Raw genomic sequence first — 27,234 nt, 5'->3', positions numbered from 1 at the left:
CAATTATGGTTGCCCATGACCCTGTGATCGTAGAACCAGTGAACATCACCTGCTAAACTCTGGACGTCAGGGGACACGGCTCTTGGCAAGACCTGAAGAAGACATTCCCCTCATCAGTGCTGTTAGGCCCTGTGAACAAGCGGGGAAATTCATGCTGCTCCCAGAAGCACTTGAGATTGTCACACTGACCCCTCCTCTGAGTCTTCTAAAACTCATGGCATCCAGGCCCCAAAAGAGGACCACAAAGCCCAGCCCTCTTTCCCAGGAGACCCATGAACAGCAACCTATTCTTGTCCAAAACTGGGAACCTATTTTCCACCATCAAACTGTCCCCTCTGAGGCACAGAAAGTTTGAAATTCATATGAAAGGCATTCACCCTTCTTGCATATACAGCCTAAATCTGTTTTATTTTATTATTTAAAAAAAATATTTATTTAGGGACTTCCCTGGTGTCACAGTGGTTAGGAATCCGCCTGCCAATGCGGGGGACACAGGTTCGAGCCCTGGTCTGGGAAGATCCCACATGCCATGGAGCAACTAAGCCTGTGAGCCACAACTACTGAGCCTGTGCTTTAGAGCCGGCAAGCCAAAACTGCTGAGCCCGCATGCCACAACTACTGAAGCCCGTGTGCCTAGAGCCCGTGCTCTGCAACAAGAGAAGCCACCACAATTAGAAGCCTGCACACCACAACGAAAAGCAGCCCCCGCTCACTGCAACTAGAGAAAGCCCACGCGCAACAACAAAGATCCAACGCGGCCATATGTCAATAAATAAATTTATTTTAAAAAATTAAAATAAAATATTTACTTATTTGGCTGCACCAAATAGTTGTGGCATGCATGTGGGATCTAGTTTCCCAACCAGGGATCGAACCCGGGCCCCCTGCATGGGCAGCGCGGAGTCTTACCCACTAGACCACCAGGGAAGTCCCAACAGAGCCTAAATTTGTTTTAAACACTAGGGTTCACACTGGAGAAAGGCCCTATGAGTGCAGGGATTGTAGCAAATCCTTTGCTTCCAACTCCAGTTTCCTAAGACGTCAATTTTTTTTCTTTTAACCGTGCCACACGGCATGCGGGATCTTAGTTCCCTGACCAGGGATTGAACCCGTGCCCCCTAAATTGGAAGCCCAGAGTCCTAACAACCGACGACCAGGGAATTCCCCCTAAGACATCAGAATGTTCACATGGGGTAAAGGCCTTTACCTTCGTACTGTACTGTGTTATAGACTGAATTATCTCTCTCCTCTCCCCTGCCACCATTCTTATTTGAAGGCCTAATGCCCAATTTGACTATATTTGGCGATAGGGCTTTTAAGGAGGTAGTTCAGGGTAAATAAGTCCTGATCTGACAGGACTAGTGTCCTTATAAGGAGAGGAAGAGACAGCAGAGAGCGCTCTCTCTGTGCATCTACGCACAGAGGAAACTGGCTCTGGGTCTGGAAGCTAGAAGACGGAGTTCAAGGCGCCACAGAGGATGGTTTCTCCTGAAGCCTCTCTCCTTGGCTTGAAGATGGCCACCATCTTGCTGTGTCCTTACGTGGCTTTTCTCTGTGTGACTGCCTCCCTAGTGTCTTTCCCTTTCATTATAAAAACGGTAATTATGTTGTGTTAGAGCCCCACCCTAATGATCTCATTTAACCTTAATTACTTCTTTGAATGCCCTAAATCCAGATACAGTTGGATTAGGGTTAAAGCTTCAACTATATATTGGGCCATGGGGCACAAGTCTATAACAATTTTTTTAAATAACAATTGTTTTTGAGAACTGAAGACTATATCCTCAATGTTTTGTTCTATTCATAACGTAACAGCCACAGACATCGTACACTTTAGTGTAATCTGCTCTATTAACATATTGTTCATCACTTTCTAAAGTCTAAACATCAATAGAACAAGCCCGGGTTGGTAGTGTTTGTCAATATCCCTCATGTAAATACTCCCTCCAGGGCCCATCTCAAGCTGTCACATCACACAACATGGAATTGGAAAGAGATGTGCAGAAACACAATTTGGTATTTTGTTCCCTGATTCGGGAGTCAAAACCTCAGGAACATACATAATGGTAAAACACAATATAACGATTAGGAATAAGAAATGGTGAGAATCACCTGTGCTTTAAAAATAAGTGTATTAGCAGGAATCCCTTGGCAGTCCAGTGGTTAGGACTCCACGCTTTCACTGCTGTGGCCCCAGGTTCAATCCCTGGTCAGGGAACTAAGGTTCCCACCACCTGAGCAGTGTGGCCAAGAAAAAAAAAAACAGTACTAAAGTGCAGTCAGGGACTTCCCTGGTGGTCCAGTGGTTAGGACTCCATGCTTTCACTGCGGGGGGCGCAGGTTCGATTGCTGGTCAGGGAACTAAGATCCCGCACGCCACGTGGTGAGGCCAAAGAAAAAGCACAGTTACTTCTCATTATCATGGTAGCTATGTTTTATAAAACTACCATTATTCACGGAAGTTATGTTCTCAAAAGCAGTCTTTTCGTTGCACTAATTAAGAGCTTGCACTACCGATTTCTGCATCGAAAACCATTGCTTTTAGAGGAAATACAAATTTGGGTTCCCAAGAACCTTGGGTCACAGCTTGTTTGCCAACTGATCAATATATAACATTGTTTCATGCGTGTTCCTATCCAAAGACACCTTGCTATGTATTGTTGTCATATGAACACTGAACTCACAGTCAACAGTTCTGTAACTCATGACTCAACAAAACCGATCTAACACCTATTTTCTAAGGCACATCACAGCCTTGTGCTTAGGTTAGGAACACCACACAGCACATAAACACTACACTTAAGCGCCATTTTCAACGGTGAAATCACCACCAAAAAGCATTAATGTGGTACTAAATAGATCACAGAAAGGTCATTGTTTACAGTATGACAGCTGAAAGGAAAAGGAGACCTTAGCTGTGATAATCGTTACTAATTTTATTCTCTTTAAACTGATGTACACCGTCTTAAATAGATTGTATTCTTTTTTTTTTAGATTGTATTCTAAGAAGCATATTTGCTTCTCTGTTAATTAGGGAAACAAGCCTGACTTCTCTCAAATGAAGTTCACCATGAAAATACTCATGAAATCAAAATAATGCTCCACCATCTCAGGGAGCTCACGGGTCTTGTTAGGCCTGCTGCCTCTGCTGAAAAGGGAAATTAGTAACGGGGGGGGGGGCATAAGAGACTCAGCATCACACAGAGGCTTTCTCTTGACAACCAGGAGGAAACAGAAAGGAAAAAGGAAGGGCTTTCTCAGAGTGTTCTAAACAACGTCCAAGGCAACTGTCAAAGGAGTCTGGGGCCGTCTATGGAGTTGCCGACAAGGGAGTGGCTGGCAAATGATAACACTGGCCTCCTCCGTGCGAGTGAAGGTTCTAAATACACCTTGGTTTGTGTGGACACTGTGTCGGGTTTAACCCAAGCTGCCTCCTGGTGCCAGGGAAACCAGTTGCCCACTAGCAGGGAATTGGAGGGGCTGAGTCACATGCATGCATACTCTAATCCAACAGATGGTGATCAGGGGTCACATCTCAAAGGTCGTGATGTGCAAGACTGAGCAAAAGAACTTGGCATTGAGTGGAGATTCTATCTCCCCTGTAACCCGCAAGCAGCAGGTAGAAAGGAAAAATGGAGTATTAAAGCAGCAGATTAAATCACTAACAGGTGATGGATAAAGAAGATGTGGTACATATATACCGTGGAATATTACTCAGCCATAAAAAAGAATGAAAAAATGTCATTTGAAGCAACATGGATGGAACTAGAGACTGTCATACTGAGTGCAGTAAGTCAGACAGAGAAAGACAAATATCATATGATGTCACTTATATGTGGGATCTAAGAAAATGGTGCAAATGAACCTATTTACAAAACAGAAATTGAGTCACAGATGTAGAAAACAAACTTATGGTTACCAAAGGGGAAAGGGCTGGTGGAGGAGGATAAACTGGGAAATTGGGATTGATGTGTACACACTACTATATATAAAAGTTAACTAATAAGAACCTACTGTATAGCACAGGGAACTCTATTTGGTGCTCTATAATGACCTATATGGGAATGGAGTCTAGAACAGAGTGGTTATATGTATGGCTGATTCACTTTGCTGTACAGCAGAAATGAACACAACATTGTAAAGAAGCTATACTCCAATAAAAAAATTAACATAAAAAAACAGGTAAATGTAAAACAATAAACAGAAGCCTTAATTAAATACAGTTTGGAGACCAGAAAGGGGAGCTGTCACGCCCTGCAATGTCCAACAGGAAGAAGAAAGACTCCTCTCCTGGCAAAGACTCAGCCAATGAAAAGCCATGGACTCTTTGTTTACTACAGCCCTCCCAACACCCTTTTCCTGTCTATAAAAGTGTTCCGGGGTTACCCTCGTGGCTCAGTGGCTAAGAATCCGCCTGCCAATGCAGGGGACACGGGTTTGAGCCCTGGTCCAAGAAGATCCCACGTGCTGCGGAGCTACTAAGCCCGTGCGCCACAACTACTGAGCCTGCACTCTAGAACCCGCAAGCCACAACTACTGAGCCCAGGTGCCACAACCGCTGAAGCCTGTGTGCCTAGAGCCTGTGCTCCACAAGAGAAGCCACTGCAATGAGAAGCCCGCGCACTGCAATAAAGAGTAGCCCCCGCTCGCCGCAACTAGAGAAAACCCACACACAATGTGCAACAAAGACACAATGCAGCCAAAAATAAATAAAATAATTTTTTTAAAACAGTGTTCCCTTGCCCTTGCCATGCAGGAAATAGCATGTGCCTTGCCATAGTTATGGACCCTGATTTGTAACTCTCTGCTGATCCCAAATAAGCCCATCTTTATTTTTTTTAATTTATTTATTTGGCTGCGTCAGGTCTCAGTTGTGGCATGCAGGATCTTCACTGCAGCATGAGGGCTTCTCTAATTGTGGTGTGGGGGGCTCCAGAGTGTGCGGGCTTAGTTGCCCCGTGGCATGTGGGATCTTAGTTCCCCGACCAGGATCGAACCTGTGTCCCCTGCATTGGCAGGCGGATTCTTAACCACTGGACCACCGGGGAAGTCCTTAATCCCATCTTTATTGAAGAAATATCTGACAGTCTATTTGTTTCAGGTCAACAATCTGACATTATCAATACTGATCCAGAGACCTGGACTTTGGCATACACGACCCATGACAATGGGTAAGAGTATTCTTTTTCTGTCAAAATACACAGGCAGCCTGTCAAACCGACTGCAAGTATCATTTAAAACAACAACAACACATTATTAGTGCCATGGGTGGCTGTGTGCAGAATGGGAGGGGTTTATGTGACTTACCCCAGGTTATGGACATCTGAGCACCCAGACAGCCCTATGCTGGAACAGAAAAATCTAAACAGAACCAACCTAATGAGGCCAGGGATAGGGGATGGATATCACTGGAACTGTGCAGTCACTCCATCATATTGAAGTACAGCAACTAGATTGTCACTGACTTGTTGCACTGGCCAAGTATTCACTGGGTGGCCCTAAATGGGACCTGATGGTTGTGTGGCACTAATCTTTGGCCATGGCTTCCACCTGGGTGGCAGGTTGCTGTACCCTGGGTTTTCCCTGGGCACAGGGGAGAATCCACCCCACAGGAACAGTTGCTAACCTCCCTCTCCACAATTCTAGGTGGGTACATTCTGTTTCCCACTGGTGTGATCCGCCTCCATCGGCCTGGAAGGTGTTAAAGCACACATAGCAGCTCTTAGAAAATCCACCCAGACAGCCTCAAATGACAGCCAACAAAGCCTGTCTTTATTGAAAACTCAAATATCTCTAAACAGAAAAGCTGTCCTCCAAAGTAGGCAGGCCATGGACGTTACTACTACCACTCAAGGAGGCGCGTGCACCATTAACTACAGAATGTGGCATGTTCATACCCCATGAGTCGGCTAACGTCATATTGAAGTCACACGATGACAGAGGCCAACTTTCACGAGTTCTTGGTGGAAAAACATGACACTGAGTTTGGAAACACTGTCAGTCTGTTTCTTCTTGCCTGTGCCTCTACTGCTGCTTAGGTATCTGCCTTCAGCACAGCCAGGTATCTGCCAAATGAGCCACCTCCATGCAACAGTAAGCCATGGCCGACGGATGTGGGCAAGCTGTGGAAGAGGGGAGCTCGGGAGATTGCAGAGCCGGTCACGGGGTGGTGGGTAGTGTAGGAGGAGGTCATTGAGAAGACGTGACTGCTGGGTGATCCCCAGGCTGGACCTGGGCAACAGGAGGCCCCTCAGTCACTCTGCTGTCCTTGTAATGTGCATTCACTTGCCTTCTCCACTTCCAGAAGCTGCTCCAAGGATACAGCCTTCAGACAGAAATGTGGTGTTGAGACTATCTAGACAGTGTATGTGGCTGAATCCAGTTAGGGAGTCCATACTAACTTTTAAGATTTGGTGGGTGGGGACTTCCCTGGTGGTCCAGTGGCTAAGACTCTGCGTTCCCAATGCACGGAGTCAGGTTCGATCCCTGGTCAGGGAACTAGATCCCACATGCCACAACTAAGACCTAGCACAGCATGCATGAAAGAAAAGGAAGGAAGGAAGGAAGGAAAGGAAGAATAAAAAGAAAGATCTTGTGGGTGTATGGGGAAAACCACACATCTTGTAGCCAAGACAAGACCCAAGACAAGCCTCATAAGTTCCCTTGCCCATTAAAACTGCCACCTACTTATATTGAGTGGTCTGCCTCTTTGGTCTCTCTTTTTTTTTTGGCCGCATCGCACTGCAGGTCGGATCTTAGTTCCCTGACCAGGGATCAAACCCGTGCGCCCTACAGTGGAAGCACGGAGTCTTAACCATTGTACCTCCAGGGAAGTGCCAGTCTCTTCCTTTTATTGGTCCTCACAAAGAACAAGTTAAATGCCATCATTGCCTGTACATCTGTCAGGAACTGAACCTGAAGGAGTTCCAACAAGTCACCTAAAGATTCTCTGGTGGGAAACCCACGTGAGACCTCAGTGCCCTGCAGCACTGGCCTCCTGAGGGTGGCTCCATGGCATCAGCTCGGGCCGCTAGTCAGGAGGAGCGCAGGGTGGCTGGGCTCGGTGTGTCACCACAGGCGTACCCACCTCACGGGGAATGGGAGCCTTGGCTCTGCAGCTCATCTAAAGGCCAGGGGACAAGACGCTCCTTATCCCTGTCTACAGAGGGTTGGGGAGGAGAGAAGGTAGGTGACTCATTTATCTGTGAGTCAAGGCAACAGGATCCAGGATGTGAATCCAACATCTGGGCTACAAACCCAGGTTGCCTGACCCAGGCTTGGAGAGTCTGATCCCTGCCCTTCTAGCTCCCTCCATATCGGGCTTTGGAGACTCAAAGAATGTACTGTTCATCCTGATGTCATTTAGTCTATCTAAGAGTCCGGCTCCAACCTACCAACCCCCATAAAGGAGCAGGAAAATGGACAAACACTACAAAGCAAGGTCATTATTCACTGTCTGGACTTCAGAAAGTGATGGACAACATAGTAGGGTAGATTAATCTTTTTCTTCTTTTCCCCTTGGCTGCACTGAGTGGCTTGTGGGATCTTAGTTCCCAGACCAGGGATTGAACCCAGGCCCTAGCGGAGTCCTAACCACTAGACTATCAGGGAATTCCCAGGGCAAATTAATCTTAAAAGTGTATGGTAACATGTGTCCATTACACCGTGCATAACAAAAAAACTGAAAAAACTCAGGGCATGCCCTTCCAGTACTGAAAGCTTTTCTTCCATAAAACAGTCACATTATTCAACAAGTGAAAATGGATGACACTCCAATACACATCTTTGTTGTTTCAATGTCCTACTTGTTAAAAAAAAAGAAAGAATATAGCCAAAGTTCATAAAATAGAAGATAAAAATGGATATTTTACAAAAGAGAGAAAATGACAAAAGGGATCAAACATCCGAAAAAATGCTAATCATGAATTCTTATGGAAATACAATGAAAACAACAGTGAGACAGAGTAACAAACTTATTAAAAGGGTTAAAATTAAAAACGACTGACCAAATAAGTATTCACTAGGATATGGAGAAAATGGAACCCTCATACAGTGCTGGTAAAAATGTAAAAAACACAATTATTTAGTCAGAATTTGTTAGTTTCTTCAAAAGTTAAATAGTCACCTACCTCATGATTCAGACACTGCAATCTAATTTTTTGAACAAAAGATAAATGAAACAAATATCCATATTAAGAACTGTACACAAATGTTTGCACCAGTTTATTTTCTACAGTCAAAATCTGGAAATACCCAAAATGTACATAAACAGGTGAATGGATAAATAGCAGTATATCTAAAGATAAGAGTACTGAACCAAAAAAGAACATAAAAGGGAGGGATGAACTACTCACATAACATCTGTATAACAAATATAACATCAAATAACAAAATAATTATAAAATATAAAAGAAACCAGAAAAAAGAGAGTAAACATTTAAGGATTCCATCATATAAATTATAGAAAACATAAACGTATCTATTCTAATGGAAAATAAATCAATGGGGGCTTGGAGGGCTGTAAAGGGTAGGGACACAGAGACTGCAAAAGGACATCAGGCAAATACATGGTGACAGATATGGTCATTACCATGACTGTGATGATGTTTTCACAGGTATCATGTGTATGTCAATATTTACCAAATACTTCACTCTAAATATGTGTACTTTACTACATGTAAATTACACCTAAATAAAGCTTTAAAAAAAACACATTAAGATAAACAAAATCTGTATGCCCCACTTTTTTGGAAAATAGATTTGACAGCCCTATAGTGACTCCACCATCTTTTTGTCATGCCCTCTGGGTGTCAGTCTTGCCTCAGTGGCAGCAAACACTGGCGAGTAATAAAGGACATTTCCACTTCAGTCCACAGGAATGTTGGCTGGCTCACAAGAGCCACATCCCTGGACTACTTTCCTCTACTTTTCTTTTTTCTGCCTGTGCAGCAACGGTCTTAAGGCGAACATTGCAGGGAGGTTACAAAAATCCACAAAACTTTTCAATTGTCTTCTCTGACAATGACCTCAGCTACACAAGATAAACATGCCTGAAGGTCTGAGATTTGTGTACACGCTGATCCTGCACATAGGTCATCGTCACAAAGACATCGGTAGATGCACTTTTAGAAGGGGCACATTCCAATGAGCTGGCTGCTGTCGCCTCTGCTCCCTACTAACCCAGTTTCTGTATCAGTTTCAGTTTCCCCTGACCCCTATAGTCTTACAACCAGTGACTGTCACCCATGGAATTTTGGACATCAGGGCACATGCTCTTTGCAAAACCAAGGGAGGAGATTCCTCTCAACAGTGCTGACATCTCTCGTGATATCCCCTGTGAACAGGGGAAAAAATTCATGCTGCTCCAAGAACTTGAGATTGTCACATCTTACTCCTCTTGAGGGTGATGTCTGAGTCTCCTAAAACTCACAGCATCCAGGCTTCAAATGAGGACCAAAAAGCCCTGCCCTCTCTCCTACAATTTCATTGGCACCAATGCAAATTTGACCAAAAATGGCAAGCCAATTTTTGCCATCATACTATCCTCCCTGAGGCCCATGCCTGTGGAGCCCAAATCTCCTTATAAAAAACCTCTAGCAGTACAAAGAACTCCAAAAACAAAGTAGGCCTTAAACAGTAAGGCATCCGTATTATACAAACCAAAACAATGTGTGGCACACAGTTTGGGCTGGTGACTTGCTAGACGGAAAAACTGAGCATTTGAGAACATGTCCCTGGAAAATATTGTCCTTCTCTGCACATTGTCAGCTGAATTCATATGACGTTCTCAGAGCCAACATTACTTCAGGCTTTTGTACACGTAGTCAGAGAGAGGGGAACACCAACCCCAAAGGGACTGGGCTACTACTCCTGGTTTGCTCCAACACTTGGAAGAACAGAGGTCAGTTTCCCTGAGCACACTGGGCTGGTGACTGATGCCCATGGTGTGGACCTTCCAGGTGATAGAGGTAAAATGGCCACAGAATTGGGCAGTGACATAAATCTGGGAAAAGCCCTGGACAGATTACAAAGGGCAATATAGCCACACATGCTTCCCACGTAACTGAAACTTAAGGGGTATCTCCCCCTGTGGAAAACTGGATATATGAGATTGAATTCAGATGGGTGGCTCCTCAGTTTCTTCCAACGTCATTACCCTGAACTAGAAAATTGCACATTTCTTTGCATGTTCAAGGCCTTTCTCCAGTGTAAATTCTACCATGTATAATGAGGAACTTTTTTTTTTTTTTTGCGGTACATGGGCCTCTCCCGTTGCGGAGCACAGGCTCCGGACACATAGGCTCAGTGGCCATGGCTCACGGGCCTAGCATCTCCATGGCATGTGGGATCTTCCCTGACCGGGGTACGAACCCATGTCCCCTGCATGGCAGGAGGACTCTCAACCACTGCACCACCAGGGAAGCCCCAGGAAAGTTCTTTAGGAAAGGATTTCCCAAATTCTTGGCACGAATAGGGCTTTTCCTGTGAACTCTCTGATATGAATAAAGGGTGGAACTAGAGGTAAAGGATTTACCCACATTCACCAGACACTTGAGGCCTCTCACCTCTGTGAACACTGATGGTGAAGGACTGCAGAGCTCTGGGGAAAAGATTTCCCACGTTCACTACCCTCATATGGCCTCAATCCTGTGTGAATGATGATAATGGAGGCCGGACTTAGACAAAAAAGACTTCCCACATTCACTGCATTTATAAATCTTTTCTCCAGTATGACCTCTACAGTGTTCAATGAGATAAGAATTTGCCCTAAAGGACTCCCCACTTTCAGTGCATTCATAAGGCCTTTTGTTAGTGTGAATTCTCTGATGTTCATGGAGAATGGAACTACAAATAAAAGATTTCCCACATTCACTACACTCATTTGGCCTTGATCCTGTGTGAACTCTGATGTTAATGGAAACCAGACATAGATGAAAAAGATTTCCCACATTCACTGCACTCATAAGGCTTTTCTCCAGTGTGAACTCTCAGATAATCACATAGGCCACACCTAGTAGTAAAAGATTTCTCACAGTCACTACACTGATAAAGTCTTTCTCCCGTGTGAACTCTGGTGTATTAGGTGACATCTTTGGATAAAAGATTTCTCACATTCACTGCACTCATAAAGCCTTGACCCTGTTCTGATCGTAACACTCTGATGATAACAAAGTCTGGACCTAGATGAAAAAGATTTATCACATTCACTGCATGCATAAAGGCTTTACTGCATTGTGAACTCTACAGTTTTCAGTGAGATAAGAATTTGCCCTAAACGATTTTCCTTATACAGTGCATTCTTAAGACCTTTTTAAAAATATTTATTTATTATTCTTTTTTTAAAATTTATGGCTGAGTTGGGTCTTTGTTGCTGGGTGTGGGCTTTCTCTAGTTGTGGCAAGTGGGGGCTACTCTTCATTGTGGAGCACAGGCTCTAGGCATCTGGGCTTCAGTAGTTGTGGCTCATGGGCTCTAGACGCAGGCTCAAGAGTTGTGATGCACAGGCTTAGTTGCTTCACGGCATGTGGGATCTTCCCAGACCAGGGTTTGAACCCATGTTCCCTGCATTGGCAGGCGGATTCTTAACCACTGAGCCACCAGGGAAGCCCCAATAAGACCTTTTGATTACATGAATTCTCTGATGATCCTGGAGGGTGGAACTATAGATATAAGACTTCCCACATTCACTGCACTCATAAGGCCTTTATCCAGTGTGAACTCCCTGATGATAATGAAGGTTCCTCCTAGTGGTAAAAGATTTCCCACATTCATTACACTTATAAGGCCTTTCTCCTGTGTGAACTCTCTGGTGTATAAGAAGGTAAGATCTTTGAATAAACGATTTCCCACATTCACTGCACAAATAAGGCCTTTCCCCTGTGTGAATTCTCTGATGATTACTGAGGTTGTAACTAGTGGAAAAAGATTTCCCACATTCACTGCACTTGTAAGGCCTTTCTCCAGTGTGAACTCTCTGGTGTATAAGAAAGTGACATCTTTGGGTGAAGGATTTCCCACATTCACTGCACACATAAGGCCTTTCTCCTGTGTGAACTCTCTGGTGTTTAAGAAGGGAGCACCTTTGGATAAAGGATTTCCCACATTCACTGCACACATAAGGCCTTTCTCCTGTGTGAATTCTCTGATGATTACTGAGGTTGGAACTAGAGAAAAAAGATTTCCCACATTCACTGCACACATAAGGCCTTTCTCCAGTGTGAACTCTCTGATGATTACTGAGGGTGGAACCAGAGGAAAAACATTTCCCACATACAGTGCACTCATAAGGCCTATCTCCAGCATGAGTCTTCTGATGATAACACAGGGCAGAGCTGGAGGTAAAACATTTTCCACACTCACTGCACTCATAAGGCCTTTCTCCTGTGTGAACTCTCTGATGATAACGAAGGCCAGAGTGAGAGGTAAAAGACTTCCCACATTCACTACATTCATGCATTTCATAAGGGCCTTATTTCCTACATTCAATGCATTCATAAGGCCTTTTTCACTATGAACCTTCCAGTGTTGAGTGAGGTAAGATTGATGACTAAAGGATTTCCAACACTCACTGCACTCATAAGGCCTTTTTCCTGTGTGAACTCTCCGGTGGAGAATGAGTATCGAGCTATTGGTAAAAGATTTCCCACATTCACTGCAAGCAAAAGGCCTTTCCCCTTTATGTACCCGCTGGTGTAGGACAAGCACCGAGCTATTGGTAAAAGAGTTCCCACACTCACTGCAATCGTAAGGCCTTTCTCCTGTGTGAACCCTCCAGTGTACGATGAGGTAAAATTTTCGTCTAAAAGATATCCCACATTGAGTACACTCATAACGCCTTTCTCCAGTGTGAATTGTCCGTTGTCGAATTAGGATGGATCTACAGCTAGGAAACTGCGCACATTCACTGCACAAGTAACAATTTTCTCCAATGTGTCTCCTCCAGGGATAAATAAGGACAAAGTTTTGGTTAAAGGATTTCCCACATTTGCTGCACTTGTACTGCCTTGCCGCAGTATGAATTCTTCGATGCAGATTGAGGGTTGAGGTTCGCCTGAAAGATTTTCCACATTCACGACACATGAAGCCTTTCTCCAGTATGCACTCTCTGGTGCACAACAAATGAGGATTTGTACCTGAATGTCTTCCCACATTCACTGCACACAAAACAATGTCTTCCAGGGTGGACACCCTGGTTCTGAACAAGTGCATGTTTCGGACTGAAGGCTTTCTTGAATTCTCCCCAGCTGTAATGACTTTCTCTGCTTTGTAAAGTTGCCTCACGCTGGGCAATCTTGTTTGGCTTCTCCCTGGTGTGAGTGATCTGTTGCTGGAGATGTCCCAAGGTGGCCAGAAAATCTTTCCCTACTTCCTCACAGGTAAAGGGCTTCCTTGACACATGGCATTTGAAGCTCTTCACAAACAAGGCCCTGACTACAGCGTTTCTGAAGGATTTCTCTTCCATATCCTGTTTCTGGTGTTTCTGGAGGTTTGCACTAAAATGATATCGTTTCATACATATTCTACACCCGAACACTTTCTGGCTGTGTTGTGTTTCTTCATGCTCAGCCAAGTGAAAAACACCTCTCAAGATCAGACTACACTTCTTACAGGGGTGGCTCTTCTGGGAAAATGAGCCTTCCCTGTGAGTCCTGGCCTGTGACATGCTTATAGAAATGCTTCGTTGAAAGGGTGCTTCGGCATCCTCTGCTCCACAGCAGCAACCTGAATGCAAATAAATGCTGGTGAAGTACACGTTAACTTTATAGGAAGGAGGCAACATCATCATAAATGGATGTGTCACATCTAAGAATGAGTCAGTGGGATGCTCTTCCACACAAGATTTGAAATTCCATTGGGGAAGTGGCTACTTATAAAAGGTCATAAGAAACTACTATGAACAATTAAATACCAACAAAGTGGATAAACTAGAAGAAACGGATAAATTCTTTGAAACAGACAACCTACCAACAATGAGTCATGAAGAAATAAAAAATATGAATAGACCAATAACAAGTAAGGAACCTGAATCATTAATAAAAAAAAATCTCCCAACAAAGAAAAGTCCAGGATGAGATAGATTCACTGGTGAATTCTACCAAAGATTTTAAGAAGAATTAATGTCAATCCTTCCTCAACTCTTCCAAAACACTTAAGAAGAAACATTTCAAAACTCAATTTCTGAGGCTAGCATTACCCTGATACAAAAGCAAGATATGCAAACTACAAGAAAGGAAAATTACGGGCCAAACTCCTTGGTGACCATAGAATGAGAAATTCCTAATACTCAACAGCACGTTCAAGAATCTTACACTATTGAATAAATAAAAAAAAAAAAAAAAAAAAATTAGGTAACTCCCTGGCAGTCATCCAGTGGTTAAGACTTGGTGTTTTTACTGCAGAAGAAGAATCTTACATTATTATCATTATCAAGTATGATTTATCCCTGGGATGCAAGGATAGTTCCTCATATACAAGTCAAAAAACATGACTTACCATATTAACAGAATGAAGGATAAAAATCATATGAATGTCTCAAAAAATGCAGAAAAAGCACTAAACAAATTGAGGATAGTTTCATGTTAAAACCTCTCAACAAATTAGGTATAGAAGGAATGTATCTCAATACGATAAACCCATACACAATAAGACCACACTAATATTATACTCAAAGTTTAAAAACTAAAAGCCTTTCCTCTGAAATCCAGAACAAGCCAAAGATGCCCACTGTCCACATTTCTATTCAACACAGTTCTGGAAGGCCTAGCCAGAACACATAGTTATCAGAAGAAAAAAAAAAAAAAGGCATCAAAATCACAAAATAAGTAAAACTGTCTGTGTTTGCAGTAGGTATGCTCTTATATAGAAAACCCCAGGGACTCCTCCCACCCAAATCTGTTAGAACTATTAAACAATATCAGTAAAGCTGCAGGATACAAAATCAATATGCAAAAAGCAGTTGCATTTCTATACACTAACAATGAAATATCTGTGTTCTGAAAACTATAAGACAACGATGGAAAAAACCGAAGAAAACACAAATAAATGGAAAGACATCCAGTGTTCTTAAATTGGAAGAATACTGTTAATTTTACTAAGAGCAACTTACAGACTGAAAACAGTCCATATCGAAAGTCCAATGACATATTCCAAAGAAATAAACAATCCTAAAATTTGTATGGCAGCACAAAAAATCCCAAATAGTCAAAGCAATCTTGAGAAAGAAGGACAAAACTAGAGGCATCACACTTCCTGATTTCAAAATATTACAAAGCTATGGTAATTAGCACATGATGACACTGGTATAAAAAGAGACACATAGACCAATGGAACAGAATAGAGAGCCCAGAAATAAAGGCACACTTATATAACTCATCTTTGATAGGCACCTCAAGAACACACAATGGATAAAGGACAGTCTCCTCCATAATTGGTGATGGGAACACTAGATATCCACATGCAAAAAAAAAAAAAACTAGACCCTTATCTTACACCATTCACAAAAATTAACTTGGATTGGATTAAAAAATTTAAATGTAAGACTAAAATTGTAAAACATTTAGGAGAAAACGTAGAGAAAAATCTCTTTTACACTGGTGTTGGCAATGATTTTTTTGGATGACACCAATAGCACAAGCAATGAAAGTAAAAATAAACAAGTGGGAGTATATCAAGCCAAAAACCTGAACAACAAGGGAAACAAAATGAAAACACAACCTAAGGAAAAGGAGGAAATATTTGTGAAGGGTTTATCTGATAACGGGTTAATATTTAGAAAATATAAGAACTCATACAATTCAACAATAAAAAACGAAAGAATCCAATTAAAAATGGGCAAAGGACCTGAATAGATATTTATCCAAAGACATACAAATGGTCGTCAGGTACATGAAAAGGTGCTCAACATCACTAACATCAGGTGAATGCAAATCCAAACCACAATGAGGTATCACCTCACACCTGTTTGGAATACTACTATCAAAAAGACAAGAGATGGGCTTCCCTGGTGGCGCAGTGGTTCAGAGTCCACCTGCCAATGCAGGGGACACGGGTTTCGTGCCCCGGTCCGGGAGGATCCCACGTGCAACGGAGTGGCTGGGCCCATGAGCCATGGCCACTGAGCCTGCGCGTCCAGAGCCTGTGCTCCACAACGGGAGAGGGCACAACAGTGAGAGGCCCGCGTACCGCAAAAAAAAAAAAAGACAAGAGATAGGTGTTCGCGAGGATGTGAAGAAAAGGAAAGCCTTCTACACTGTTGGTAGGACTGTAAATGGGTACAGCCATTAGGGAAAACTGTATGGAATTTCTTAAAAATTGAAAAAAGAACTACTATATGGTCCAAAAATCCCAATTCTATGTGTATATCCAGAGGAGACAAAATCCATACCTCAAAGAGGTATTTGCACCCCCATGTTCATTTCAGCATTATTCACAATAGCCCAGGTTTAGAAACAACCTAAGTACAGCCATACCTTGTTTTAATCTGCTTCAAAGATAACACATTTTTTTTCAAATTGAAGGTTTCCAGTAACCCTGTGTCAAGCAAGCCTATTTGCACCAGTTTTCTAACAGCATTTGCTCACTTTGTGTCTGTGCATCACATTTTGGTATTTTTTGCGATATTTGAAACTTTTTCATTATTATTACATTTGTTATGGTGATCTGTGATCAGTGATCTTTGTTTTGGGGTGCCACAAACTGTACCCATATAAGACAGGAAACTTAATAGATAAACATACGTGTTCTGGCTGCTCTACCAACTGTCCAATCCATCTCTCTCCCTGTCCCCAAGCCTCCCTCTTACCTGAGATGTAACAATACTGAAGTTAAGCTAATTAATAACCCTACGATAGCCTCTAAGTGCTCAAGTAAAACGAAGGATCACACATCTTTCACTTTAAATCAAAAGCTGGAAATGATTAAGCTTAGTGAGGAAGGCAAGTCAAAAGCCAAGATAGGCTGAAAGTCAGGCTTCTTGGACCAAACAGTATTAACCAAGTTGTATCAATAAATACAAAGGAAAAGTTCTTGAAGTAAATTAAAAGTGCTACTCTAGTGAACACACAAATAAGAAAGCAAAAGAGCCTTATTGTTGATATGGAGAAAGTTTTAGTGATCTGTATTCAACATCAAGCCAGCCACACATTCCCTTAAGCCAAAGCCTAATCCAGAGTCAGGCCCTAACTCTCTCCAATTCTGTGATGGCTGAGAGAGGTGAGAAGCTGCAAAAAAAAAAAAAAGTCTGAAGCTACCATAGGTTGGTTCATGAGATTTAAGGAAAGAAGCCGTCTCCAGAAAATAAAAGTACAAGGTGAAAAAAAAGCACACGGTGAAGCAGCAAGTGCTGATGTAGAAGCTATACCAAAGTTATCCAGATGATCTAGCTAAGATAATTAACGAACGTGGCTACACTAAACATTTTTAATGTAGATGAAACAGTCTTATGTTGGAAGAAGATGACATCTAGGACTTTCACAGTTAGAGAGGAGAAGTCAATGCCTGGCTTCAAAGCTTCAAAGGACAGGCTGACTCTCTTATTAGGGGTAATGAGGCTGGTGACTAGAAGTTGAAGCCAGTGCTCATTTATCATTCTGAAAATCTTAGGCCCTTAACAGTTCTGCTAAATCTACTCTGCATGTATTTTATAAATGGAACAAAGCCTGGATGTCAGCACGTCTCCTCATAACATGGTTTACTGAATATTTTAAGACTACTGTTGAGGCCTACTGCTCTGAAAAAAAGATTGTTTTCAAAATATTACTGCTCACTGACAATGCAGCTGGTCACCTAAGAGCTCTGATGGAGATATATAAAATTAATGTTGTTTTCATGTTTACTACTACAACATCCATTCTGTAGCCCACGGATCAAGTAGTTTACACTGTCAAGTCTTAAGAAATACATTTCATAAGGCTACAGCTGCCATAGATAGTAATTCCTCTAATGGATCGGGGCAAAGTAAATTGAAAACCTTCTGGAAAGGATTCACCAATCTAGATGCCATTAAGAACAGCTGTGAATCATGGGAAGAGGTCAAAATATCAACATTAACAGGAGTTGGGAAAAACTTGATTCCAACTCTCTGGATGACTTTGAGGGGTTCAGGACTTCAGTGGAGGAAGTAACTGCAGATGTTGTGGAAAAAGAAAGAGAATTAGAAGTAGAGCTGGAAGATCGCTGAATTGCTGTAATCTCAGGAGAAAAATTTAACAGATGAAGAGTTGTTTCTTATGGATGAGAAAAGAAAGTGGTTTCCTGAGATGGAATGTACTCCTGGTGAAGATGTTGTGCAGGTTGTTGAAATGATGACAAATGCTTTAAAATATTACATAAACTTAGTTCATAAAGCAACAACAGTAGGGTTTGAGAAGATTGACTCCAATTTTGAAAGAAGTTCTACTGTTTTAAAATGCTATCAAACAGCATCGCAAGCTACAGAAGTCATTCATGAAAGAAGAGTCCATCAATGTGGCAACCTTCATTGTTATATTATTTAAAGAAATTACCAAAGCCACCGAAACCTTCAGTAACTTGATGAGTCAGCACCCTGATTAGTCAAAATCAAGGCAGGAACCGCCATCAACAAAAAGATACAACTCAGATGATGGTTAACATTATTTTAGCAATAAAGTATTTTTTAACTAAGTTATACACGTTGTTTATTTAGACATAAGGCTACTGCACACTAACAGGCTCTGTACAATGTAAACATAATATTCATATGCACTGGGAAACAAAAAGTCTGTGTGACTTGCTTTATTGTGATACTCACTTTACTGTGGTGGTCTGGAACAAAACCTGCAATATGCCTGTATCTGTCTACAGATGAGTGGGTAAATAAAGCCTGGTATTTATATGCAGTGGGGTATTATTCAGCCATAAAAAGGGAAATCATGCATTTGTGACCTGGAGGGCATAATGCAAAGTGAAATAAGCCAGAGAAAGATAAATACTGTATGCTAAAACTTATATATGGAATCTTGAAAAAAAAAATAGTTGAACCCATAGCAACAAAGAGTAGAAGGCCAGGGGCTCAGGTCTAGGGGAAATGGGGAGATGTTGGTCAGTTATAAGATGAAAAAGCTCTGAAGATCTAATACAGCATGGAGCCTATACTTAATAATGCTGTATGGTATACTTCAAATGTGCTAAGAAAGTAGATCTTAAGAGTTCTCACACACACAGGAAATGTAAATATAATATGTGAGGTACTGGATGTGTTAATTAACTTGATTGTAGTAATCATTTCACAATGTGTGTGTGTGTGTATATATATAATCATGACACTGTATACTTACTTTAACGTTTTACCTTTTTTTTATTCTTTGGCCACAATGCACGGCTTGTGGGATCTCAGTTCTCCTACCAGGAACTGAACCCAGGCCACGGCAGTGAAAGTGCTGAATCCTAACCACTAGACCACCAGGGAACTCCCTGTACACTTTAAATATATACAGTATTATTTGTCAATTATACCCCAATAAGCTGGAGAAAAGAAAAAAGAAAAGAGATCTAAACACTACAAGTAAAACCATGAAGGACAGCCTTGGAAAATAGCCCATGGTCCAAGTAAGTAATGGTCATGACAATACCTTCAATTCCTGGCATATGGAGGCAGAACGAAATGTCAGATGATAAAAAGGAACAAAACCTGGGACACAGAAGTGCCATGGACGTGGATACACCACCTGACCAGGGAAAGGGCAAGTATTAGCCTCACTGCAAGACTGCTGACCTCAAATCTACCCCTACGAGCGTTGAGTACAGACTGTATTGGGGCTATGGGGAGAGAAGGGGGCAGTGCAAACAACCCAGCCCTACCTATCACAGCAACTACCCAGAAAGCTGGGGAAACAAACAGTGCCCAAGGTCCATATGTGAGAAGGACAGAGCACACCTTGGAGAAGAGAGGGTGAGGCAGGATACAGAGCCTAGCCCAGGTCACTGGGGAGGGTGAGTCTCTTACCCAGTGAAGATATAAGTGCAAAATTCTCCAGCATCACATCATGGTACAGGCGTCTCTGAGCCTCATCAAGGAGCTTCCATTCCTCCCAGGAGAAGTACAGGGCAATGTCCTCAAAGGTCACACCACCCTGTCATGAATGAGATAGATGAAACATAAACATTCTCTCTCTGAGGACCCACAATTCATCTCCTCGCACATGTCTTCCATGGTCATCCTACATCAGAGCTCCCCACGTCAGGCCTGGTGCCAATGATGCCTGATCTCTCCTCACTGTGTTCAGCCCTCAGCCACAAAAGGCGGTGGCCGGGGGGATAAACGCCATCTAAACTCTGGGCCTGGCCTACAGGGCCCCATCCCTCCCCCGAAGTAATTCCCCTGAGGTCTCCCACATTGTGCCTCCAAGACACAGCCAAACATGGGCTCATCTTTACCCTTAATCCCCAACACCAGGTCCTGTGGGCCCTCAGCTCACAATTCCCCTTGATGTGCACGTCATTCAGTTGACCAAACCTCTTTCACATCTTCAGACCTCACAGTTGCACTCCCACAGCTCTACCACCTCCCTGTCCCACATCACAGGCATCTCTCTGGACTCACCCAGGTACTTGGAACATGGCATCCACAGAATGCTTAACAAAACCAAACATGATCTGGTACAATCCCAGTTCTCTGAGGGAGCCCATAGCCAGGAAAAGCCCTGCCTGCCTTGCTTCTGATCTCTGTTTCAGTATTAGCCACCGAGAACCAGTGAGGGACTGGGACACCCTCTCCTGCCTTACATAGGTTCCATAAGTGCCTCTTCAACCTTCAGAACCTGGGCGTAAAAGGAAGGCAACCATGGCTGGGCTCCATGTGTGCAGGACTCCCTTGTATCGCCACCCAGCCCTGGAACCTAGTGGCCTCAGGCTGACTAACCTCTGCTGCCTCTCATCAGATCCTGTGACCTTGGACGAGGACTCTTTTTGTCACCCCCATTCCAATCCGTTCGTTCTCTTCTCTGAGCAGCTTTTTGAAAACTTTTAAAGCCCTCACATACACTGTTCCTCGTCCGTTCACAGCCCTCTGTGACTCCCAGGTCCCTCAGAATAAAGGAACAACCTCTCTCTCTGCCGGTCCAGGCGTGATTCCACCTCACACTCTCTTTACTGCAGTCATAAGATGCACCCCAGGTTTCCCGAATCCTCCTGGCTCAGTCCGACCTCCAAGCCTTTGCACCTGCCGGTCCCTCCGCCTGTCACCCTTGCCCACGCGCCGCCCACGGCCGCCTCACCGTCCTGGACATCGCGACCTGGGCTGCGGGTACGTGAGCAGGCGTCCCGCACTCGGGGCTTTAGTGTCTAGTGCAGTGAGGGCGGTGAGGGGCCGGAGGACGAGTGTTTACCTCAGGCGGGTCCCTCAGGGCAGCCACAGCCATCGGACTCCCTGGGCGGAGCGGGGCCGGGAGCTGCGACAGAGGAGGCGAGACGCGGGCACGGTGGTCACTCTCCCGGGCCCTGGCGCAGGGAAGCCGTGCTGCGTCGCCGAGCCTCAGACGCACCCCTGAGTAGCAGGGACAGACCCTCCTCTCGGACTTTCTCGGTCCCGTCACCTAGAACCTGACACAACACTCCGAGGCCGAACCGACCAAAGGAAGCGAAAATGACCGGAAAGGAGGACGCCGGAAGTCCCGCCCCGACACGATGCGCACGCGCGGGAACTCCTCACCCTGATTGGTCGTGGGTTTGTAACTGCGGCCTCTCGGCCAGGCCTTCTGGGGGCCGCGGCGAAGTGAGTTGATACAGTTCAAACCGAGCGTTAGTTTTACAGCCCCCTGAGCAGGTGGACCAGCAGGAGCTGAGCCTCTGCTGGTTCCCATAAAAAACGGCTCCCTTGCTTGTATTATCAGTCATTTTCAGAAGTGGAAACAAAAATCAACAGGATCAACAGAAGTGGAAGTAAAATAGGAACTGCCAACCTAAATGTCCTAAATTGTATAAAAGCTAATTTTTAGTTTTGTGGCCTTTTTAGAATTGTTAACTATTGTGTCCCCTAACTATACACACACACACACATATATGTAAATTTTGTTACAAAATTAACCCATTTATTAAAGGGTAGCAGCGTTTCAAATGGTGCTGTTTCTACTGGTCCTTCAATTCCTTCAATCTTCTCATGGCCGATTTTACTGTGATGGCAGGAGTGGTGTTGTAAATATAGTTAGGCCTAACTATATTTTTTTGGGTGTTGAGCTCATTTATTTATTTGGTGACAAGAAAATATTGAATGAGAATTGTGTTAGTCTGCTAGGCTTGCCATAACATTTGAATACTATTGAAACTGAGGGTAGTCATAAGCTATTAATAAAAAATAAATTGGAACCTGCCTTCACTGATCAACCTCACTTTGCTTTTACAAAAACGTGCACGTACTCCCAAGCATCAAATAGCCTAAACAATAAGATCTTTGCCAAGTTGCTTTTTAGGAAATTGGGGTCACCTGTGTCCAGTTTGAGCTCAAGTTGGTTAAAACTGCTAAGACCACTGACTCTCCACTGGGCATATGCAAGTGTTTGGCTAGGTGACTTTCTTTTTTAGTTAATTAATTAATTAATTTATTTTGGCTGTGTTGGGTCTTTGTTGCTGCATACGTGCTTTCTCTAGTTGCTGCGAGCGGAGCAGGGGCTACTCTTCGATGCGGTGCGGAGGCTCCTCGTTGCCATGGCTTCTCTTGTTGCAGAGCTTGGGCTCTAGGTGTATGGGCTTCAGTAGTTGTGGCATATGGACTCAGTAGTTGTGGCTCACAGGCTCTAGAGTGCAGGCAGTAGTTGTGACACCCAGGCTTAGTTGCTCCACGGCATGTGGGATCTCCCACACACCAGGGCTCAAAACAGTGCCCCCGCTTTGGCAGGCGGATTCTTAACCACTGTGCCACAAGGGAAGTCCCCAACTAGATGGGTTTTGATGTCAGAGGGCCAAAAGCCCACCCTCAGAACATGCTAAGCCTGCCATTTTCTGAACATGTATCTCATGAAGAAGTCTGTAGCTTACTTTTACCTGTGCAGAATGACAATTACTGCACCTTTTCCGTATCTTCAATCCCCACCCTCACCCCTGCCAAGCTTTATCCCATAAATATTCCTAGCCCCTTGCCTTTGGGGAGATGAATTTGAGATTTGCCCTTCCTTCTCCTTGCTTGGCTGCCTTGTGAATAAACAGTTTTCTGCTGCAAAGCACAGTGTCTCAGCGTTTGGCTTGTTGTGTGTAGGTCACATGAAACTGGTTCAGTAACAGTTTGGACTGGGTGGCTTAAATAACAGAAATTTATTTTCTCGCAGCTCTGGATGCTGGAAGTCTAAGAGGAAGGTGTCAACAGTTTTAATTTTTCCTGAGGCCTCTGTTTTGGCCTTTGGGTAGTCCACTTCGTGCTGTGTCCTCACATGGCCTTTTCTCCCTGTGATCATACTCCTGGTGTCCATCCCTCTTCTTATAAGTGATGAAATAAAATTTACATTTTAAGGAAGGACAAGAAAATTTAAACATAAAATTTTCTGTTTCGGCCTCCCTACCTCCTTAATGTGCAGTGTGCATCTGCATTACACACTGTTGCAGTTTATCTTATGACAGGGCCGAAAGCAAGCTCATCACATGAGATGAGTTGTGCCGAAGCACAGCAGTAGAGGGCTGCCGCTCGCTCAGGCAAAACAGCGCCGTCTGTCCTGCTGTGGTAGCTTTTATTTAAGCATTATCTATGTTTACATTTTAAGACTTGTTTTCTTAACATTCCAGAAATGCCAAAGCAGCAACATATGTTTTTTATTGATTATACAAGCAACAATGGGCTTTCTTGAAAACATGCTGTGCTTCGTCCTTGAGCGCAAAAGCAGCACAAGGACATTGCCTTGTGTTCCCACCATTCTGATTATACTGAAGTAGCACAAGAACATTTCCTTGTGTTCCCACCTTTCTGATTATACTGAGGACATCTTATGGATCAGTGCCCGAAGCACTCAATGCTTATTCGCAGGCCCCCGGTTTGCCGGGGGGCGGGGGGCCTCAAAGCATTCAGGACTGTTTACAGTTCTGGCTTATTCGCATGCCCCCGGTTTGCCGGGGGTGGGGCTCAAAGCCATCAGGACTGCTTGCAGCTCTGGCTTATTCGCCAGCCCCCAGTTTGCTGCGGGGGGAGCTCATGGGTCACGTCTCCTTTCCATGTCCTCAATTATTCCACTACATTTCCCCCTTTTTGTTTTGCAGCTTGTGCAGCATCAAGGAGAACACGGCAGCTTGTTGCGATGTTGCATGGCGGGTAGCTTTCACTCGTCGTCGGACTACAATTAAACATATGATTATTATTATAATGAGCATTAGTAATCCTGCAGTAGAACCAAATAAAGCATGTAATTTAGACATGGGATTTAGATTATTAAGTCCTTGAATAATTCCAGTCCATACTTCTTGTGAATTAAGTCGTTGTAATAATCTCTTCTGAAAAGTTTGTTGAATTTTCCCTTGTAAATTCACGATTTCTTCTGTCAAATTTTTGTGATGTAATAAATGCTTTTTTATTTTTGCCCAGGGGAATGCAGACTGATTATATGGAACCGAAGTGACACAAAAGGCACTTTGATTCCAGTCACAACGTAGCTTCATTTGTCTTTGTAAATTTACAAGTTGGTCCCCCAACATAACCACAGCTTGTAAGTCTGCTATTTCCGAAAGTATTTCCGAATCAATTTGTCGTTGAGAGGACCAAAGCATTTCAGAATTTTTATGCCAATCAGTTATATAATCAACGGTCTGAATAGATTGTTCTAAAACAACTCCAGCTACTGCAGCAGTAGCTGTTATGGCTATAATACCCATGACAGCTGCAATCAACATTCCTACAAATCTTTTATTTCTTTTTAATGCATCAGCTAAATATTGCAAAACAGCTATAGGAAGAGATTCTTGCCATTCCCTTCCAAGATTGACAGGAAGCCAAAGACCTGTCCGAGCTCGTAAGATACACAAACTTTCAGTAGATATGTTAAAAGATATACTAGACTTAATGCAGGTATACAGAGAGCAACTTTTACATATTATAATACCTTGAGTCTCATTCCATACAGCTGGTCCCTTTAACAATATATAAGGTAATTTCACACAACTACGCGTATACCAAGTAACATTTTTATGGAAAGTCAAACTATGATTTTCAGATTTGTTAACCATATGTCCTACCCAGGCATTAATCTTTTTCAAAGCTGTCATAAGCTTCCACAAGTCCTTTTGGATAGGATATCCATTTAAATGAGGACCTGGAGGAGAAAACCCTCCAGCATGCCATACTATGGTATCATTAATAGTATTGCTATAAATAGTGTTATCCTCTCTATGCCAGTGTAAATTCTTCAGACCCCTTTTTCCTCGGGTGGAGCCAAAATGTCTCCAATCAATGACGCTTCCCCAAGAAGTATTAACAAGAACCCGAGGCATTTCTCCTCGGCATCGAATCCAATGGACCCAATCTGATAATCTATCCACAAGAAGCACCTGGCATGAGGCAAGTAAGGTGCGGAAACATTCTCATTAAGAGTGGAATTAGAACTTTTAAAACTATAAGCACTCAAAAGATATAACCCATGATATCTGTTTTCATTTTTGACAACACTTAACCATGCCTGATAATTCATTTTAAGGCAAAGATCTCCCTTTCCCATACAAATAGGAGGTCCATTAACACCCACCGTGTAATTCTCTATTATCCTTCCTTCTTCCGGCTTCAAAGGGCCTCTATCATCAAAAGGACCAGACAACTATCCAGACTCATTTACATATACAAGAATTGGGGCATCCCACCAGGTAACCCCCATATTAAAAGGAGGGTTAGGAATATAAGTCCAATAAGTATGGTTAGTACAATTTATCTCATTGGCTGATATGCTTATTACCTGTGCAGACATTGCCAACATAGCCACAAAAAGACTGGTGCTAGTGAGGGGTTTACCCTGTGAAATGACAAGATTTTCAGCAGTGCCTGCAAACTTTTTCACTTGCCCCCAGGTCAATGGAGACGCCCTCTTTGTTCGATCCAATGGCACACGGATTGCTCTCTTGCTCAAATCCATCTCCGCAAATCCCTTCGTCATTACCGTCACATCAAAGCTATGCTTAGTTGCCATCCCGAAGCTTTATCTTCTTAGCCGGCACCCAATAAGATTCAGCTCCTGCAGAAACAAAAGCATATCCCCGGTCCCAACGAAGAACCTCGGCAGGTTTCCAAGTGTTAGTATTTTCACTTAATATAGAAACAGGCTGTCTAAGTTCTTGTGTACTTATTTGTGTCCAATGTCTGTCAGCTGCACTAAAATCATCTTCTCCATGATTCAAAAAATTAGGAGTAAATAAAGCAATATGTATTCTTTTCCTAGGACTTTGTACCTCATCTCCCCCTTTTTGTTTTATAAGCATTTCTTTCAAAGTGCGGTTTTGTCGTTCAGTAACCGCTTGTCCCGTACTGTTTCCTGGGATACCTGTAACATGCTGTATATTATGTGTGGCAAAAAAAGTCTGACATTTTTGAGAGTGATATGCAGAATCGTTATCGGTTTTTATGCTGTCGGGAATTCCCATAACAGCAAAAGCTTCTAATAAGTGAGTTATTACAGCATCAGCTTTTTCAGAAGATAATGGAGTTGCCCATGAAAAATGAGAGTAGGTATCTACAGAATGATGAATATATTTTAACTTTTCAAAACCAGGATATTGAGTTACATCCATTTGCCAGATAGCATTAGCAGATAAGCCTTTAGGGTTAACTTCGATATTCAAAGAAGGTTGATTAATGGCAGCACATTGCGGGCATGTACGGAGAATAGTTTTTGCTTGTTTCCATGTAAGATTAAATTTATTTTTCAATCCTCTGGCATTAGTATGATATCTGTGATGTTCTGCTGTAGCTAACTGTACGGTACCCACTAAAGTATCAATAAAATCATTTCCATCTACCAATGGGCCGGGTAAATGAGTATGAGCGCCAATATGAGTAATATAAAGTGGTGCAGTACGTAGTCTAATTATATGTTGTATTTGCAAAAATAAAGAGTGCAGTTCTGATCCACCATTTGGGATAAAAGCGGTCTCAATATTTTTAACTGTAAATTCCACATACTGAGAGTCTATAATTATTCATTTATGGCAGCTGCAAGTAAATTGGCATGATAAGTAGGAGATCCAATATCATGGCAAGCTTTTATATACTCCTCAGGTGGAGCGTTTACAGCCCGTAAAGGTCGCAATGCCTTCTGGCAT

At 43.0% G+C, this 27,234-nt stretch overlaps 2 protein-coding genes across 2 annotated transcripts; both read right to left on the bottom strand.

Moving 5' to 3' along the window:
• Nucleotides 1–8,200: 8,200 nt before the first annotated feature.
• Nucleotides 8,201–21,619, bottom strand: LOC116743914 (zinc finger protein 286A-like). Its single transcript, XM_032613051.1, has 3 exons — nucleotides 21,345–21,619; nucleotides 19,964–20,090; nucleotides 8,201–13,722 (listed from the first exon to the last, which is right to left on the bottom strand). The coding sequence occupies exon 3, from the start codon at nucleotides 12,455–12,457 to the stop codon at nucleotides 11,705–11,707; it is 753 nt and encodes a 250-aa protein (XP_032468942.1). The 5' UTR covers nucleotides 12,458–13,722; nucleotides 19,964–20,090; nucleotides 21,345–21,619; the 3' UTR covers nucleotides 8,201–11,704.
• Nucleotides 12,492–21,377, bottom strand: LOC116744024 (zinc finger protein 211-like). Its single transcript, XM_032613310.1, has 6 exons — nucleotides 21,345–21,377; nucleotides 21,208–21,300; nucleotides 19,964–20,090; nucleotides 13,134–13,722; nucleotides 12,738–13,051; nucleotides 12,492–12,625 (listed from the first exon to the last, which is right to left on the bottom strand). Exons 1-6 carry the CDS (start codon nucleotides 21,375–21,377, stop codon nucleotides 12,492–12,494), a joined length of 1,290 nt encoding a protein of 429 aa, XP_032469201.1.
• Nucleotides 21,620–27,234: the final 5,615 nt, after the last annotated feature.

Source organism: Phocoena sinus, chromosome 19, assembly GCF_008692025.1.
Source record: "Phocoena sinus isolate mPhoSin1 chromosome 19, mPhoSin1.pri, whole genome shotgun sequence".
Classification (NCBI taxonomy): domain Eukaryota; kingdom Metazoa; phylum Chordata; class Mammalia; order Artiodactyla; family Phocoenidae; genus Phocoena; species Phocoena sinus.
The sequence above is the reverse complement of the archived record's forward strand: the minus strand, read 5'-3'. Positions and strand labels throughout refer to the sequence as shown.